This window comes from Marmota flaviventris, chromosome 13, assembly GCF_047511675.1.
Source record: "Marmota flaviventris isolate mMarFla1 chromosome 13, mMarFla1.hap1, whole genome shotgun sequence".
NCBI classification, from domain to species: domain Eukaryota; kingdom Metazoa; phylum Chordata; class Mammalia; order Rodentia; family Sciuridae; genus Marmota; species Marmota flaviventris.
Genome location: NC_092510.1, coordinates 52,045,169 through 52,059,745, shown reverse-complemented (window position 1 = coordinate 52,059,745; position 14,577 = coordinate 52,045,169). Strand labels below are relative to the sequence as shown.

General features: G+C 32.9%; 1 protein-coding gene across 6 annotated transcripts in view; it reads right to left on the bottom strand.

Moving 5' to 3' along the window:
* Window positions 1-14,577, bottom strand: part of Cntln (centlein) — a 306,285-nt gene that overhangs the window by 205,406 nt on the left and 86,302 nt on the right. For all 6 annotated transcript variants that reach the window (XM_027950608.2, XM_071600659.1, XM_071600660.1 and 3 more), the window contains one exon: window positions 9,676-9,809. In XM_027950608.2, the coding sequence (XP_027806409.2) occupies window positions 9,676-9,809 (134 nt within the window). The remainder of the gene's footprint in view (window positions 1-9,675; window positions 9,810-14,577) is intronic.

Genomic DNA, 14,577 nt, shown 5'->3' with positions numbered 1-14,577 from the left:
TAGGAAGATGCTTGTACTATTATGAGGCACTTGAGGATTAATAACTCAACTGAAGGAAGACTATATTTTCATCTCATAACTCATGCAATTTTGTGGACATACTCTCAGCAAGTAGAATAGAAGCATAATTTATGTATATATTTCTTTTAATCCCTATGCCACCCTATGGAATATAGAGGGGATGAGGGCACACTGATGCGAAAATATAAAAAGTAGAATTTGATTAGTATCAAAGGAGGCAACAAACAAGTTTTACAAAACTCATACATCTGGACCACTTGAAAACAATGAATTTGTCTAGATCTCTCCTCATTTGAAAACAAATTTTAAAAGGCAAATAGTACAGATGGGTAATTAATATTAAGAAAAACTAATTGTGCATAATCAAAGGAAAAGTATAGTCCTGGGGAGGAACAACTGAAGAAATTAGAAAAAAAAGGGGGGGAAAAGTCATTACATCTATCTGAAACATCAGTTAGATGTCAAGATGTCTGAGAGCAGGGACTCTTTCTCATTGCTACCAAGTACTTAAGATAGTTTTCCTCTCTCTTATTAAATATTTGTTTTATCAGACACATTTTATGTATCTATTTGCTTTCACTTCACCTAGTTCTTAGACTTTCCCTTTTTCTGCCTCAACCTATGAATTACCATTCTTGCCTGGGAAATTTACACAATTAATGTGGCTCATCACTTGAGGATAAACAGTATGCTGCATGCTTAGTCTCTTTATACAAGTTCCAGACTCTGATAAAATGCTATCAGGCCTTGGTATGAGTGAACTCTGACCAATGGAAGATGAAACACAAAAGGAACCAGTAGTCAGATAAATTATCTTCTTCCATCTGACATATTGCTCTAGGGCCTAGTTTCTCTCTACAGAATCAAGCTGGGTGGCTAATTCAGTATACCTGAGCTCATCAATAAAAAGTAGACATCAAAATAATGCATTATGTTTACTTTTTATCTCTTCATGCCTAAAATTCTTGCTCTTTCAATCACTTTGATGGTAACTGAAGCTTCCAAGTAAATAATGGATACTTAATTCCTAACTGAGGTTCTATTTTCTAGGATATCTGAAAACATCCATCTGTTGAATGTGTGAAATGAAAAGGACAACATAAAGAAGGATAGTTAAAAAGAAAAAAAAGATGCCATCATGGCATTAAAATCCATAATGAGAGCAGTTATAAGCAAAATCAAAACTATGGAAAATAAAATGAATTCTTTTAGGTTCAAAGGCCTGAGAAAAACAAGGGAAAAACGAATCAAAAATCAATAAGAAAAAAGAAGTGATAAAGTTCAGAGCTGAAATTAATGAAATAGAGAGTAAAAGGACAATACAAGGAATCAATGAAACAAAGAGTTAGTTTTTTGAAAAGATAAATGACATTGATAAACCCTTAGGCAAACCAAAAGAAAGAAAGAGACAACCCAAATTAATAAAATTAGAAAAGAAAAAAGAACAACAGATATTATGAAACATGAACCAAGATGATATAAAAAGCCTCAATAGATCCATAACAATTAATATAATTAAAGCAATAGTAAAAATATCCCAATGAAGAAGCCAAGACCAGATGGATTCACAGATGAATTTTACCAGATCTTTGAAGAACTAATATCAATGTTCCTTAAAATATTTTATGAAATAGGAAGGGAAGGAACTCTTCCAAACTCACTCTACAAAGCTAGCATTATTCTGTTACCAAAACTTGATATGGACATAACAAATAAAGAAAAATCATAGACCCATCTCCTTGATGAGCACAGATACAAAATCCTCAATAAAATAGTGAAAATCAAATTCAACATCACATTTTAAAAAATCATACACCATAATCAAGTTGGTTTCAATCCAGGGAATGAAATGTTTTTTCAATATATGCAAATAAATAAATGTAATATATGACATAAATAGAATCAAAGATATAAATCACATAATCATCTGAATAAGTGCACAAAAATACCTTCAATAAATTCAACATCCCTTCATGATTAAAAAAAAAAAAAACAGTCAAGTGTGGTGGTACACACTTGTAATCTCAGTAGCTTTCGAGGCTGAGTTAGGAGGATTTAGAGTTCAAAGCCAGCTTCAACAACTTAGGGAAACTCCTAAGCAACTGAGTGAGGCTCTGTCTCAAAATAAAAATATATATAAAAAGGGCTGGGGATGTAGCCCAGTGATTAAGTGCTCCTAGGTTCAATACCTGGTAAAAAAGAAAAAAAAAATATAGCCATAGAAGAATTCTACCTCAACATAATAAATGGTACATAAGAACAACCCATAGCCAACATCAGACTGAATGGGACAAAATTTAAAGCATTTCCTTTAAACTAAGGAACAAAACAAGTGTATTCATGCTTACCACTCTTATTAATTATAGTACTAGAAACCATCCAGAGCAATCTGGCAAGGGAAATAAATAGATACAAATAATAAGAGAGGAAGTCAAATCACCCCATTTGCAGATCATAATTATTCTTGGTATGGTTTAAATGTGAGGTGTCCCCGAAATGTCCCTGTAAAGCAGGAATAGTCAAGTAAAATTATGGGATATGAGAGCTATAACTTTATCAGTCCATCCTACTACAAATGGAATGACAGGATTGTAACTGTAGAAAGGTGGGCATGGCTGAAGGAGGTGGGTCACTGGGTTTGTGTCTTAGAAGGTTATATCTTCCCTGTGGCCCCTTATCCCTACCACCCTAATTCCTGACCCTGGAATGAGCTAAACAGCCTCACCTGGAACCATGAAAAATAGAGATGGTTATCTATGGACTTAGACTTCTAATAATGTGAATCTCTTTCTATAAGTTGTTCTTGTTAGGTATTTTGGTCATAGTGATGTAGAAGTTAACTAAAAAAAAAAAAAAAAATATATATATATATATATATATATATATATATATATATATATGCCTAGAAAATCCTTAGTAATTAGCCAAAGTCTCTTAGAACTGATACATAAACACAGCAAAGTAGCAGGATACAAAATAAATCTACAAAAATCTGTAGCTTTCCTATACATCAACAATGAACTCAAGAGAACAATGTCATTCACAAAAATAAAGAAAATACCAAGAAATAAACTTAACCAAGGAGGTGAAATACCTTTACAATGAAAAGCATAAAACACTTAGGAAAGAAAGTGAAGAATATACTAGAAGACAGAAAGACATTCTATATTCATTGACTGAAATAATTAATATTGTTAAAATGGCCATACTACTAAAAGGAATCTATAGAATATATGCAATCCACATCAAAATACCATTAGCATTCTTCCCAGGAATAGAAAAAAATCCTAAAACCCATATGTAAGCATAAAAGACCCCAAATTGATGAAACAATTCTGAGAGAAAGAAAAATGCTGGAGGCATCACAATTTCCAAACTCAAAATATACTATAGTGCCATTGTAACAAAAACAGTATGGTACTAGCATGAAAATAAACCCACAGATAAATGGAATAAAATAGAGAAATCAGGAATAAACCTATGCACCTACAGTCACCTGATTCTTGACAAAGGAGCCAAAAACATATGCTGAAGAAAAGACAATGTCTCCCACAAACAGTGCTGAGGAAACTGGATACTGACATGTGGAAGATTGAAATTAGATCCCTCTCTCTCTCCCTGTATAAAAAAATAATAATAATCTCAAAATGGATCAAAGACCTCATGCTAAAACCTGAAACTACTAGAGGAAAACATATAAGCAACAATTTCTTGAATAGAAATTCAATAGCTCAGAAAATAGCTAAAATTGACAAATGGAATTACATCAAAATTATAAACCCTCTGCAAGTAAAGGAAAAAAAACAGAATAAAAAGATAACCTGAAAGAACCTCTGCCAGCTATTCATTTGACAAAGAATTAATCTCTCACACAAGAATCTACTTCTCAGTGAAATATGGCAACAATTTATTTTCTTCTGGCCTAAGGGTGGTAATGGTATCATGTCCTTGATAATACATGGTTGATATTATTCTGAATCTGATATCTGGAGAGAACAGATATCATCATCATAATGAGTCTTCCAAACCATAAACTTGGTATATCTCTGCACAGATACTGGACCTTCTATTTCTCTCAATAACGTTATAGTTCTCTTTATAGGGATGATATACATCTTTAATTATATTTACTGTTCATATTTTTAGATATATTATAAACTGAATTATTTTAAGTTAATTTCCTAATTGTTTTGCTAGTATAAAAATGCAATTGAATTTTATTTTAGTTTTTAATTTTTTATTGTTGGCTGTTCAAAACATTACATAGTTCTTGATATATCATATTTCACACTTTGATTCAAGTGGGTTATGAGCTCCCATTTTTACCCCATATACAGATTGCAGAATCACATCAGTTACACATCCATTGATTTACATATTGCCATACTAGTGTCTGTTGTGTTCTGCTGCCTTTCCTATCCTCTACTATCCCCCCTCCCCTCCCCTCCCCTCCCCTCTTCTCTCTCTGCCCCCTCTACTGACATTCATTTGTCCCCCTTGTATTATTTTTCCCTTTCCCCTCACTTCCTCTTGTATGTACTTTTGTATAACTATGAGGGTCTCCTTCCATTTCCATGCAATTTCCCTTCTCTCTCCCTTTCCCTCCCACCTCTCATCCCTGTTTAATGTTAATCTTCTTCTCATGCTCTTCGACCCTACTCTGTTCTTAGTTACTCTCCTTATATCAAAGAAGACATTTGGCATTTGTTTTTTAGGGATTGGCTAGCTTCACTTAGCATAATCTGCTCTAATGCCATCCATTTCCCTGTAAATTCTATGATTTTGTCATTTTTTAATGCAGAGTAATACTCCATTGTGTATAAATGCCACATTTTTTTTATCCATTCATGTATTGAAGGGCATCTAGGTTGGTTCCACAGTCTTGCTATTGTGAATTGTGCTGCTATGAACATCGATGTAGCAGTGTCCCTGTAGCATGCTCTTTTTAGGTCTTTAGGGAATAGACCGAGAAGGGGAATAGCTGGGTCAAATGGTGGCTCCATTCCCAGCTTTCCAAGAAATCTCCATACTGCTTTCCAAATTGGCTGCACCAATTTGCAGTCCCACCAGCAATGTACAAGTGTACCCTTTTCCCCACATCCTCGCCAGCACTTGTTGTTGTTTGACTTCATAATGGCTGCCAATCTTACTGGAGTGAGATGGTATCTTAGGGTGGTTTTGATTTGCATTTCTCTGACTGCTAGAGATGGTGAGCATTTTTTCATGTACTTGTTGATTGATTGTATGTCCTCCTCTGAGAAGTGTCTGTTCAGGTCCTTGGCCCATTTGTTGATTGGGTTGTTTGTTCTCTTATTGTCTAATTTTTTGAGTTCTTTGTATACTCTGGATATTAGGGCTCTATCTGAAGTGTGAGGAGTAAAGATTTGTTCCCAGGATGTAGGCTCTCTATTTACCTCTCTTATTGTTTCTTTTGCTGAGAAAAAACTTTTTAGTTTGAGTAAGTCCCATTTGTTGATTCTAGTTATTAACTTTTGTGCTATGGGTGTCCTATTGAGGAATTTGGAGCCCGACCCCACAGTATGTAGATCGTAGCCAACTTTTTCTTCTATCAGATGGCATGTCTCTGATTTGATATCAAGCTCCTTGATCCATTTTGAATTAACTTTTGTGCATGGCAAGAGAAAGGGATTCAGTTTCATTTTGTTGCATATGGATTTCCAGTTTTCCCAGCACCATTTGTTGAAGATGCTATCCTTCCTCCATTGCATGCTTTTAGCCCCTTTATCAAATATAAGATAGTTGTAGTTTTGTGGATTGGTTTCTGTGTCCTCTATTCTGTACCATTGGTCCACCCGCCTGTTTTGGTACCAGTACCATGCTGTTTTTGTTACTATTGCTCTGTAGTATAGTTTGAAGTCTGGTATCGCTATACCGCCTGATTCACACTTCCTGCTTAGCATTGTTTTTGCTATTCTGGGTCGTTTATTTTTCCATATGAATTTCATGATTGCTTTCTCTATTTCTACAAGAAATGCCGTTGGGATTTTGATTGGCATTGCATTAAACCTATAGAGAACTTTTGGTAATATCGCCATTTTGATGATGTTAGTTCTGCCTATCCATGAGCAGGGTATATTTTTCCATCTTCTAAGATCTTCTTCTATTTCTCTCTTTAGGGTTCTGTAGTTTTCATTGTATAAGTCTGTCACCTCTTTTGTTAGGTTGATTCCCAAGTATTTTATTTTTTTTGAAGATATTGTGAATGGAGTGGTTGTCCTCATTTCCATTTCAGAGGATTTGTCGCTGATATACAGGAATGCCTTTGATTTATGCGTGTTGATTTTATATCCTGCCACTTTGCTGAATTCATTTATTAGCTCTAATAGTTTCTTTGTAGACCCTTTTGGGTCTGCTAGGTATAGAATCATATCATCTGAAAATAGTGATAATTTAAGTTCTTCTTTTCCTATTTTGATGCCTTTAATTTCTTTCGTCTGTCTAATTGCTGTGGCCAGTGTTTCGAGAACTATGTTGAACAGAAGTGGTGAGAGAGGGCATCCCTGTCTTGTTCCAGATTTTAGAGGGAATGCCTTCAATTTTTCTCCATTCAGAATGATGCTAGCCTGAGGCTTAGCATAGATTGCTTTTACAATATTTAGGTATGTTCCTGTTATCCCTAGTTTTTCTAGAGTTTTGAACATAAAGGGATGCTGTACTTTGTAGAATGCTTTTTCCGCATCTATCGAGATGATCATATGGTTCTTATTTTTAAGTCTATTGATGTGGTGAATAACATTTATTGATTTCCGTATATTGAACCAGCCTTGCATCCCAGGGATGAATCCTACTTGATCATGGTGCACAATTTTTTTGATATGTTTTTGTATCCGATTCGCCAGAATTTTATTGAGGATTTTTGCATCTAGGTTCATTAGAGATATTGGTCTGAAGTTTTCTTTCTTTGAAGTGTCTTTGTCTGGTTTAGGTATCAGGGTGATGTTGGCCTCATAGAATGAATTTGGAAGTTCTCCCTCTTTTTCTATTTCCTGAAGTAGCTTGAAAAGTATTGGTATTAGTTCCTCTTTAAAGGTTTTGTAAAACTCTGCTGTATACCCATCAGGTCCTGGGCTTTTCTTAATTGGTAGTCTTTTGATGGTTTCTTCTATTTCCTCAATTGATATTGGTCTGTTTAGGTTGTCTATATCCTCCTGACTCAATCTGGGCAGATCATATGACTTCAGAAATTTATCGATGCCTTCACTATCTTCTAATTTATTGGAGTATAAAGATTCAAAATAATTTTTGATTATCTTCTGTATTTCTGAAGTGTCTGTTGTGATATTGCCTTTTTCATCCCGTATGCTAGTAATTTGAGTTCTCTCTCTTCTTCTCTTCGATAGCATGGCTAAGGGTCTGTCGATTTTGTTTATTTTTTCAAAGAACCAACTTTTAGTTTTGTCAATTTTTTCAATTGTTTCTTTTGTTTCGATTTCATTAATTTCAGCTCTGATTTTAATTATTTCTTGCCTTCTACTTCTTTTGCTGTTGTTTTGCTCTTCTTTTTCTAGGATTTTGAGATGAAGTATGAGATCATTTATTTGTTGGTTTTTTCTTTTTTTAAGGAATGAACTCCAAGCAATGAATTTTCCTCTTAGAACTGCTTTCAATGTGTCCCATAGATTCCAATATGTTGTGTCTGTGTTTTCATTAATCTCTAAGAATTTTTTAATTTCCTCCTTGATGTCTTCTATAACCCATTGATCATTCAGTAACCTATTGTTCATTCTCCAAGTGATGTATTCTTTTTCCTTCCTTCTTTTATCGTTGATTTTCAGTTCCATTCCATTATGATCAGATAGGATGCATGGTATTATCTCTACTCCTTTATATTGTCTAAGAGTTTCCCTGTGACATAATATATGATCTATTTTTGAGAAGGATCCATGTGCTGCTGAGAAAAAAGTGTAACTGCTTGATGTTGGGTGCAATTGAATTTTAAACACTAACCTTGTATCTACCAAACATGCAAAACTCATTAATTTAAACAATATATATATAATGAAATTTTCTATATAAATTTATATTTTTGACAAATAATTAGGTCGAAATTTTTCCTTTGTTTTTAGTTCCTATAACTGTGAATATTTACTCTTTCCTTACTGCATATTTGTTACTTATGACTACCTGATACCCATTATTTTGCAAAACTATAGATAAAATTAAGGATCCGAATTTTTCTGTTCATCCTCCAGAGGTAATTTACACTTGCTTTTGCTAAATGCCTAGGAAAAGTAGCAATCCAACTGAATTCAATTTTAGGATTCTGACTTAAGCATTTTCTAAACCAAAATTAGGACTATACCATCAAGACTTACTTTTTGGTCAGATTCACAACCAATTTCCAACAAAATTTTCACCTCAATTATCAAATCATTACCTATTAAGCCAAGTTTTGTTTAGACAACTTAACTGGCTAATATTTTTATACCCAACTTCTCAGTAAACATGTTTAGATATTCAGTATGTATTAAAGATAAGTAATTATTATATGAGCATATAGACTTATATACTTTAACTTTGAATAAAATATACTTAAGGCAGTTCACAACAATATCCCATAATACAAAGAATAACATGGATTAAATATTCAATAAAATATATAAATAATTATGAATCCCCCCAAAATCAATCCATATAGAAATAAAACTAAGTCATCCTCATTGTTTATCAAAAAAGCATATCCAAATAAGGGAGTGCCTGGGACATTTTTTCCACAATCCTGGCTTTGTGTGTCTTGAATATAGCACACAGCTCATGTTTGTATGTCATAAACAACATAACAGTATACACTTAAATGTTCAAAACTGTATTTCACTGAATGGAACTATAAAAAGTACCAGCATACAGCACTAACTAACTTAACCTTCTTATCAATGCCCACTAAAATGAAAGAAAATTCACAACTTAAAGTTATTGAAAGAATAACTCTATCCAAATATATACCAGAATGGTAGTCACTTTCACCATCTCATATAAAAACTTTTTATTTAAACAATTAACTTTATCATTTAACATTATAAATAAACCTTCAGTGTCATGAGATGGTCTGTTAACCAAGCAAAAATCCTGTCCTGATCTATAGTCTGACACTATTTTCTAGTCAAGGCAATTATGAAGTAAAGAAACAGGTAGAATTAACATGTTTCAAAACACTTTAAAAAAACAAGTATAGCATGTTTACCTTTTCAAGTGTTTCCACTTTATGTGTGGTACTAAAAAATTAAAAATGTTGATGTAGAAAGAATATTTCACGAAGTAGAACTATATAGGACATGATAAAATAAAAATTAAAAATTCTGTTTCTCATTTATTATTGTTGATTATAACGATGATTATCATTTAACACATGGCCAGGAACTTGAATAAACAATGAAAAAATGCATGGTCCTTAAAAACTGAAGTAAGGGTACTCCTTGCCTATGCATTCTTAATCCTGTGAGCCCTACTTACTCTCCTACAAAATTATTCCCAGTTTAGTGTACATAATTCCAGTTTTTCAATGCAGAAACACATGTACCTATAGAAGACGTATTTTTGTCATTTTTATGGGTGTTCATAATAAGCATAGATGATATCATACCAAATGACTAATGGCATTTCAATAATGTTAAATTGAAAACAGAATATACTTGCCTGACCAGGGTAATATCCATATCCTTTTGAAGAAGTTCAGTCTGTTTATTATTCAACTGTATTGATAGAGCATTATATTTACTCTGTGATACTTCAATTTCTTTCTTTGCTTCAATTAAATTTTCTTCAAAGGCCTAAAATTAAAGCACTTATAATCAAATATAATAAACATGCAATGTAACAACATTTTTTATATTTATACTACAAAATGACAGAAAATCTTGTAGTGTTTTAATATAATTTAAAAATCTTAACACAACTCTTACACTAGTCAGATTTTTCTTCAGAAAGAAAACACTGTATCTTACCTTCTTGATATGAAGATTAAGAATTTGAAACAAAAACTTGATAAACTGAATATTTAGTTATTAAAATTATAATATATTATTTAATGAAGAAGTTTATTAAAGGAAAAATGAACTTAAATTATTTAAAAATTAGTCAAAAATGGTAGTTGTCTCCTTATTTTTTTGTTTCCTTGTTTTAAATATATACACAAATATACTCAAGAGAAAAAAGGATAGGACAACAAAGAAAACAAAATCATTTTCTAACGTTTAAGACTCAGACCATGTTGTTCTCCTGATTTATGGTAAAATTTCACCTGAATTTCTTCAAATTTGACCATTTCCATCTGATCATTCTCTTAAATCTTTTCTACATTTTGAAACAATTTTAAAACTTGATTTTTAATATATAAATTAATTTCATTGTTATGAAGAATAACTTAAAGTTTATTTCTAAATATAGTATGCCAACAGACAAATCATCCAATCATTATTTTCAAAAGTAAGCAACAGGCTTTAGGTTAAGCACTAGAAACTCCCATTTATTCACAAAAATGCAATGACAGATACATAAATAGGTAGATAAATGGAGGAAGAAAGAAAGGGAGGAAGGAAGAAGGGTGGAGGAAAGTATGTAGGTAGATCTGTTTGGGTGGGGGAGTTGTGGTTCTTAAGGGAGAAGAAAAGCTTAAAACACTAAAAAATAAAAGAAACTATACTATTAGTCCTCATATGGAATAGCAAGAGTTAAGAAAATGCCTTTCTCTCTATGCCCTTCTTACATTTTAGAGGTGACTCAATGTTTAACCCCTGAGAAGTGATTAGGACTAAATGAAGTAACGTGTTTGGCATGGAAGAATTCAGACTTACAAATAAAAATGGGAACTACAGAAAGGGTTCTTACACTCAAAAACAAATTTAAAAAAAATTCTGTAACTGTGTCCTAGAGACATAGAAGAAAAATTTTAAACCACCACACACAGGTTCTAGGCAAAGCTACCTGTATCAGGATTTATTCTGAATTATGTCAAATAACAGAGAGGGAAAGGAGTCCCCAGACAATGGAAAAGTACCCTAGAGTGCCAGGAACCTCAACATTGCCTAAAAGGGACAAATTAATACCATGGGGAAAGAAAGGGATATTAACATATTCCCACTCAAGATGAACTCAAAGAAAATCTAAACTTCTAAAGGAGGATCAACAAAGTGAACACTAGATAAAAGTTTTTAAAAATCTTTGCCAAATTTATTGCTATAACAAGAATAAGAATACAGACTAAATAAACATAAAACAGACTACACAACCAGACCAAATAATATATACTGAAATTTGATAGAAGATGGAAGTGTCTTTCTAAATCCTTGGGGGAAAGCTAGTCTATTAAATTAAGGCCATAATACTATTCTGATTAAATTGAAACCTTTTTGACCTAGACCCAAAACAACTTCCATATTTCCATATTTCTCTTCATTACAAATATTAGTATATGACAAAGCTTGCCATTTTGTTGTTTATGTGTTTATTTTAGACCACTTGTTGTTTAGAATATAAGTTCCATAAAAGCTGAAATTTTTATACTGTTTCTTAGTTGCTTTTCAATACCAGACACATAATGAATGGATATATCCAATAAATCCTTATTAAATGTGGAGAATAGTAACATTATCTTCTTTGGATTTATACTAATACCTCTAGGCCCTGTTCCCTCATATCAAAAGAGTTACACACTTCCTCCAAATTTCTTCCAGTCAACAATTCCGTAAGATGTAAGGCCTAATCACAAGAAAAATAACTTACTGCAACACCAGCCTAAACCAAACTTCACTAAACTTATAGCAGGCACTGTCATTTTTTGCCTTTTCCCCATAAAATGCCATTCTTTCCCCAAGTTTGAGAAGACACTCCCATTGCAGTTCTTCCTGTTGTAACAACCTAATACAGTACTTATTTGTTTGGTTTTGATTTTATTTTCTTTTGGATTTTTTTTTAAATTTGACATTTTAGTGTTGTAACTCAGAGAGGGTGTGGACAGAATTAAAGATGTCTCATTTTTAAATAGGTAAACTGAGTACCAAGGAATACTTGTTTCTAACCTACCTGTGGAGATTAAAGCTACCTAGATGAGTAAGTCTTGCTCAAGGTCCTGTTTTCTGAAATATTTCTTAAGCATGAATGGTAACTTAATTTCTGGTTTAAGATCCATCATCAGTTCCAGTGAATCTCTGGCTTTTATTTTCCTTTGGTGACTTTCCATGAGAGAGAATAATTAGGTGATTATATCTGATAGAATGCTTTCTCTTAAACTCTCAGAACCCACTATTACAACAAACGGCCCCTTTTTGTAAACCTGAAATAATTTAGAAATACCACAGCATCTCGGTCTTGTGGAACAAGTTTAAACCACACAGTAAACAGCACTGTAGAACATAATCCTCTAACAAATTAGAAGGCCTTTGAGGAATACAGCAACACTCGCAACCCAGTGACTTCTTTTAACCAGCTCTAATGATAGATAAAACCACTTTTCTACTGAATAAAGGTGAAACCTATAGACTTTATATATTATCACTTATATTATTCAGGACCAAAGAATACAATAGCAGTAGCAATATCTAATAATTACATAAATGCCTCTCGCCAACTACCCATTCACATTTGACTAAAACTTTGGGGGTTTTGACAAGTCATGAATCACTCCAATTCAGACCATTCAAATTAGCATAATACAAAGATATCTCCTCTACAAATTAGTTTTCCTACATTTAAAGTCTTCACTTCTCCTCATGGAAAAAGTAATGAGATTTTTAAGTAATAATCCCCGTTTATTCAACTCCCTTTCATCTTGACTACTACCCCCAAAGTTTGAAAATTATAAGAAAAATTTGTTCAGAAAGGGTGATTCTTTCTTTAATTTAAATATTTGGAACATACAGACCAGATAAATCATTAAACATCTAAGATTAAGTAAAAAGGTTATATTGCTTTTATTTCACTTAAAAAAAAAAAAAAAAAACACATGTGTGAAGGTTCTACTTCCAAAATGATGTAGCTTCAAAATGTATAACCTTGGGGCTGGGGATGTGGTTCAAGCGGTAGCGCGCTTGCCTGGCATGCGTGCGGCCCGGGGTTCGATCCTCAGCACCACATACAAACAAAGATGTTGTCCGCCGAAAACTAAAAAAAAATAAATATTAAAATTCTCTCTCTCTCTCTCTCTCTCTCTCTCTAAAAAAAGCTAACTGTTAAAAATTTCAGAAAAACGAATATTTTAAGTCACTGCGAATTGTCCTAAGGGCATGTAGTATATAAAGGAATATCAATTTATGAAAACTTAAAAATGTTCATTAAGAGCAGTGGAAATCTCTGACATTTGAAGCGGGATCTATTCACAACCACCCAACTTCTAGTTTATTTAATAGAAACACATCCAAGAACAAATGCATTTCCACAGGTGAGTGAGGTTACTACATTTATAATCTTCCTCCCTAAGTTTCTGACCTCCTACCCAACCAGTCACTACTCATAGAACAGAAGATCTTCTCCTAGTAGTAGACAAAAAATACCAGACCACTGGCATCAACCACACTCATATCAGATCACTCAGATGTAGGAAGTCCCTCATAGTAAGAGGAAAGCCAAGAAGACAGAAAGGTACTACCCCAATAAGCACCCTGCTCCTAAAGGTAACACTTGAAGTAAAGGAGTCATTTTTCTTACCCTACTGTCCAAAATGTTGGTAGAGATATTTCCTCCAGGAGTAGAAGCAGGAAACAAGAACAAAGATATAAGAAGTTCCTTCCTATTAAGATGACTTTGCTTGAAAATGAGTTTGGAGACATTAAATATCAATCACAGTGCCTCAAAATAATTGAATTTGAGGGTAAAAAACAAAGAGGAAACTGATATCTCTGTAACATTAAAAAGACACACTGTATGGCAATTAATTTACCACACAGAACTAGGAAAAAAAACAGTGGAGTCTTCCTGGAGTAAGAAGAAACCTCAAAGATTGGTTTCAAAAAATATTCCTGCAAGCCAGGCCAATTAGGCAAGAAAAATAAATAAATAAAAGTCACTCTAACTGGAAAGAAAGCAGTAAAAATATTCTTTTCACAGATTGTATGATGCAACATATAAAAAATCCTAAGATTCATTAAAAGAAATTCAAAACTGTTAAAAGTAATATCAAAAAAAAAAATTGGGAAAGTTGCTGATCACAAAATCAAATGGCAAAAATTAGTTACATTTCTACATACCAACAATAACAGAAAAGAAAATTAAGAAAATGAATTGATTTCAATCAAATCAAAAGAATGCTTCAAATAAATCTAACTAAGGAGGTAAAAGACTTATACATTGAAAATTACAAATTTTTATCAATATCCATACAGAATATTAAGGAACCCTAAATACCCAACACAATTTTGAAAAAGAATAATAATGTTGGAGGACTCTATTTCTTCATTTCAAACCATATGACAAAGCCATAGGAATAAAAACAATGTGATATATTGACCAACAGAATAGAGTCTAGAATTAATTCCTTTTATATTTGGTAAAATTATTTTTCACAAGGATACCAAGACCACTCAATCCAAATAAGTAAGGGAGGTC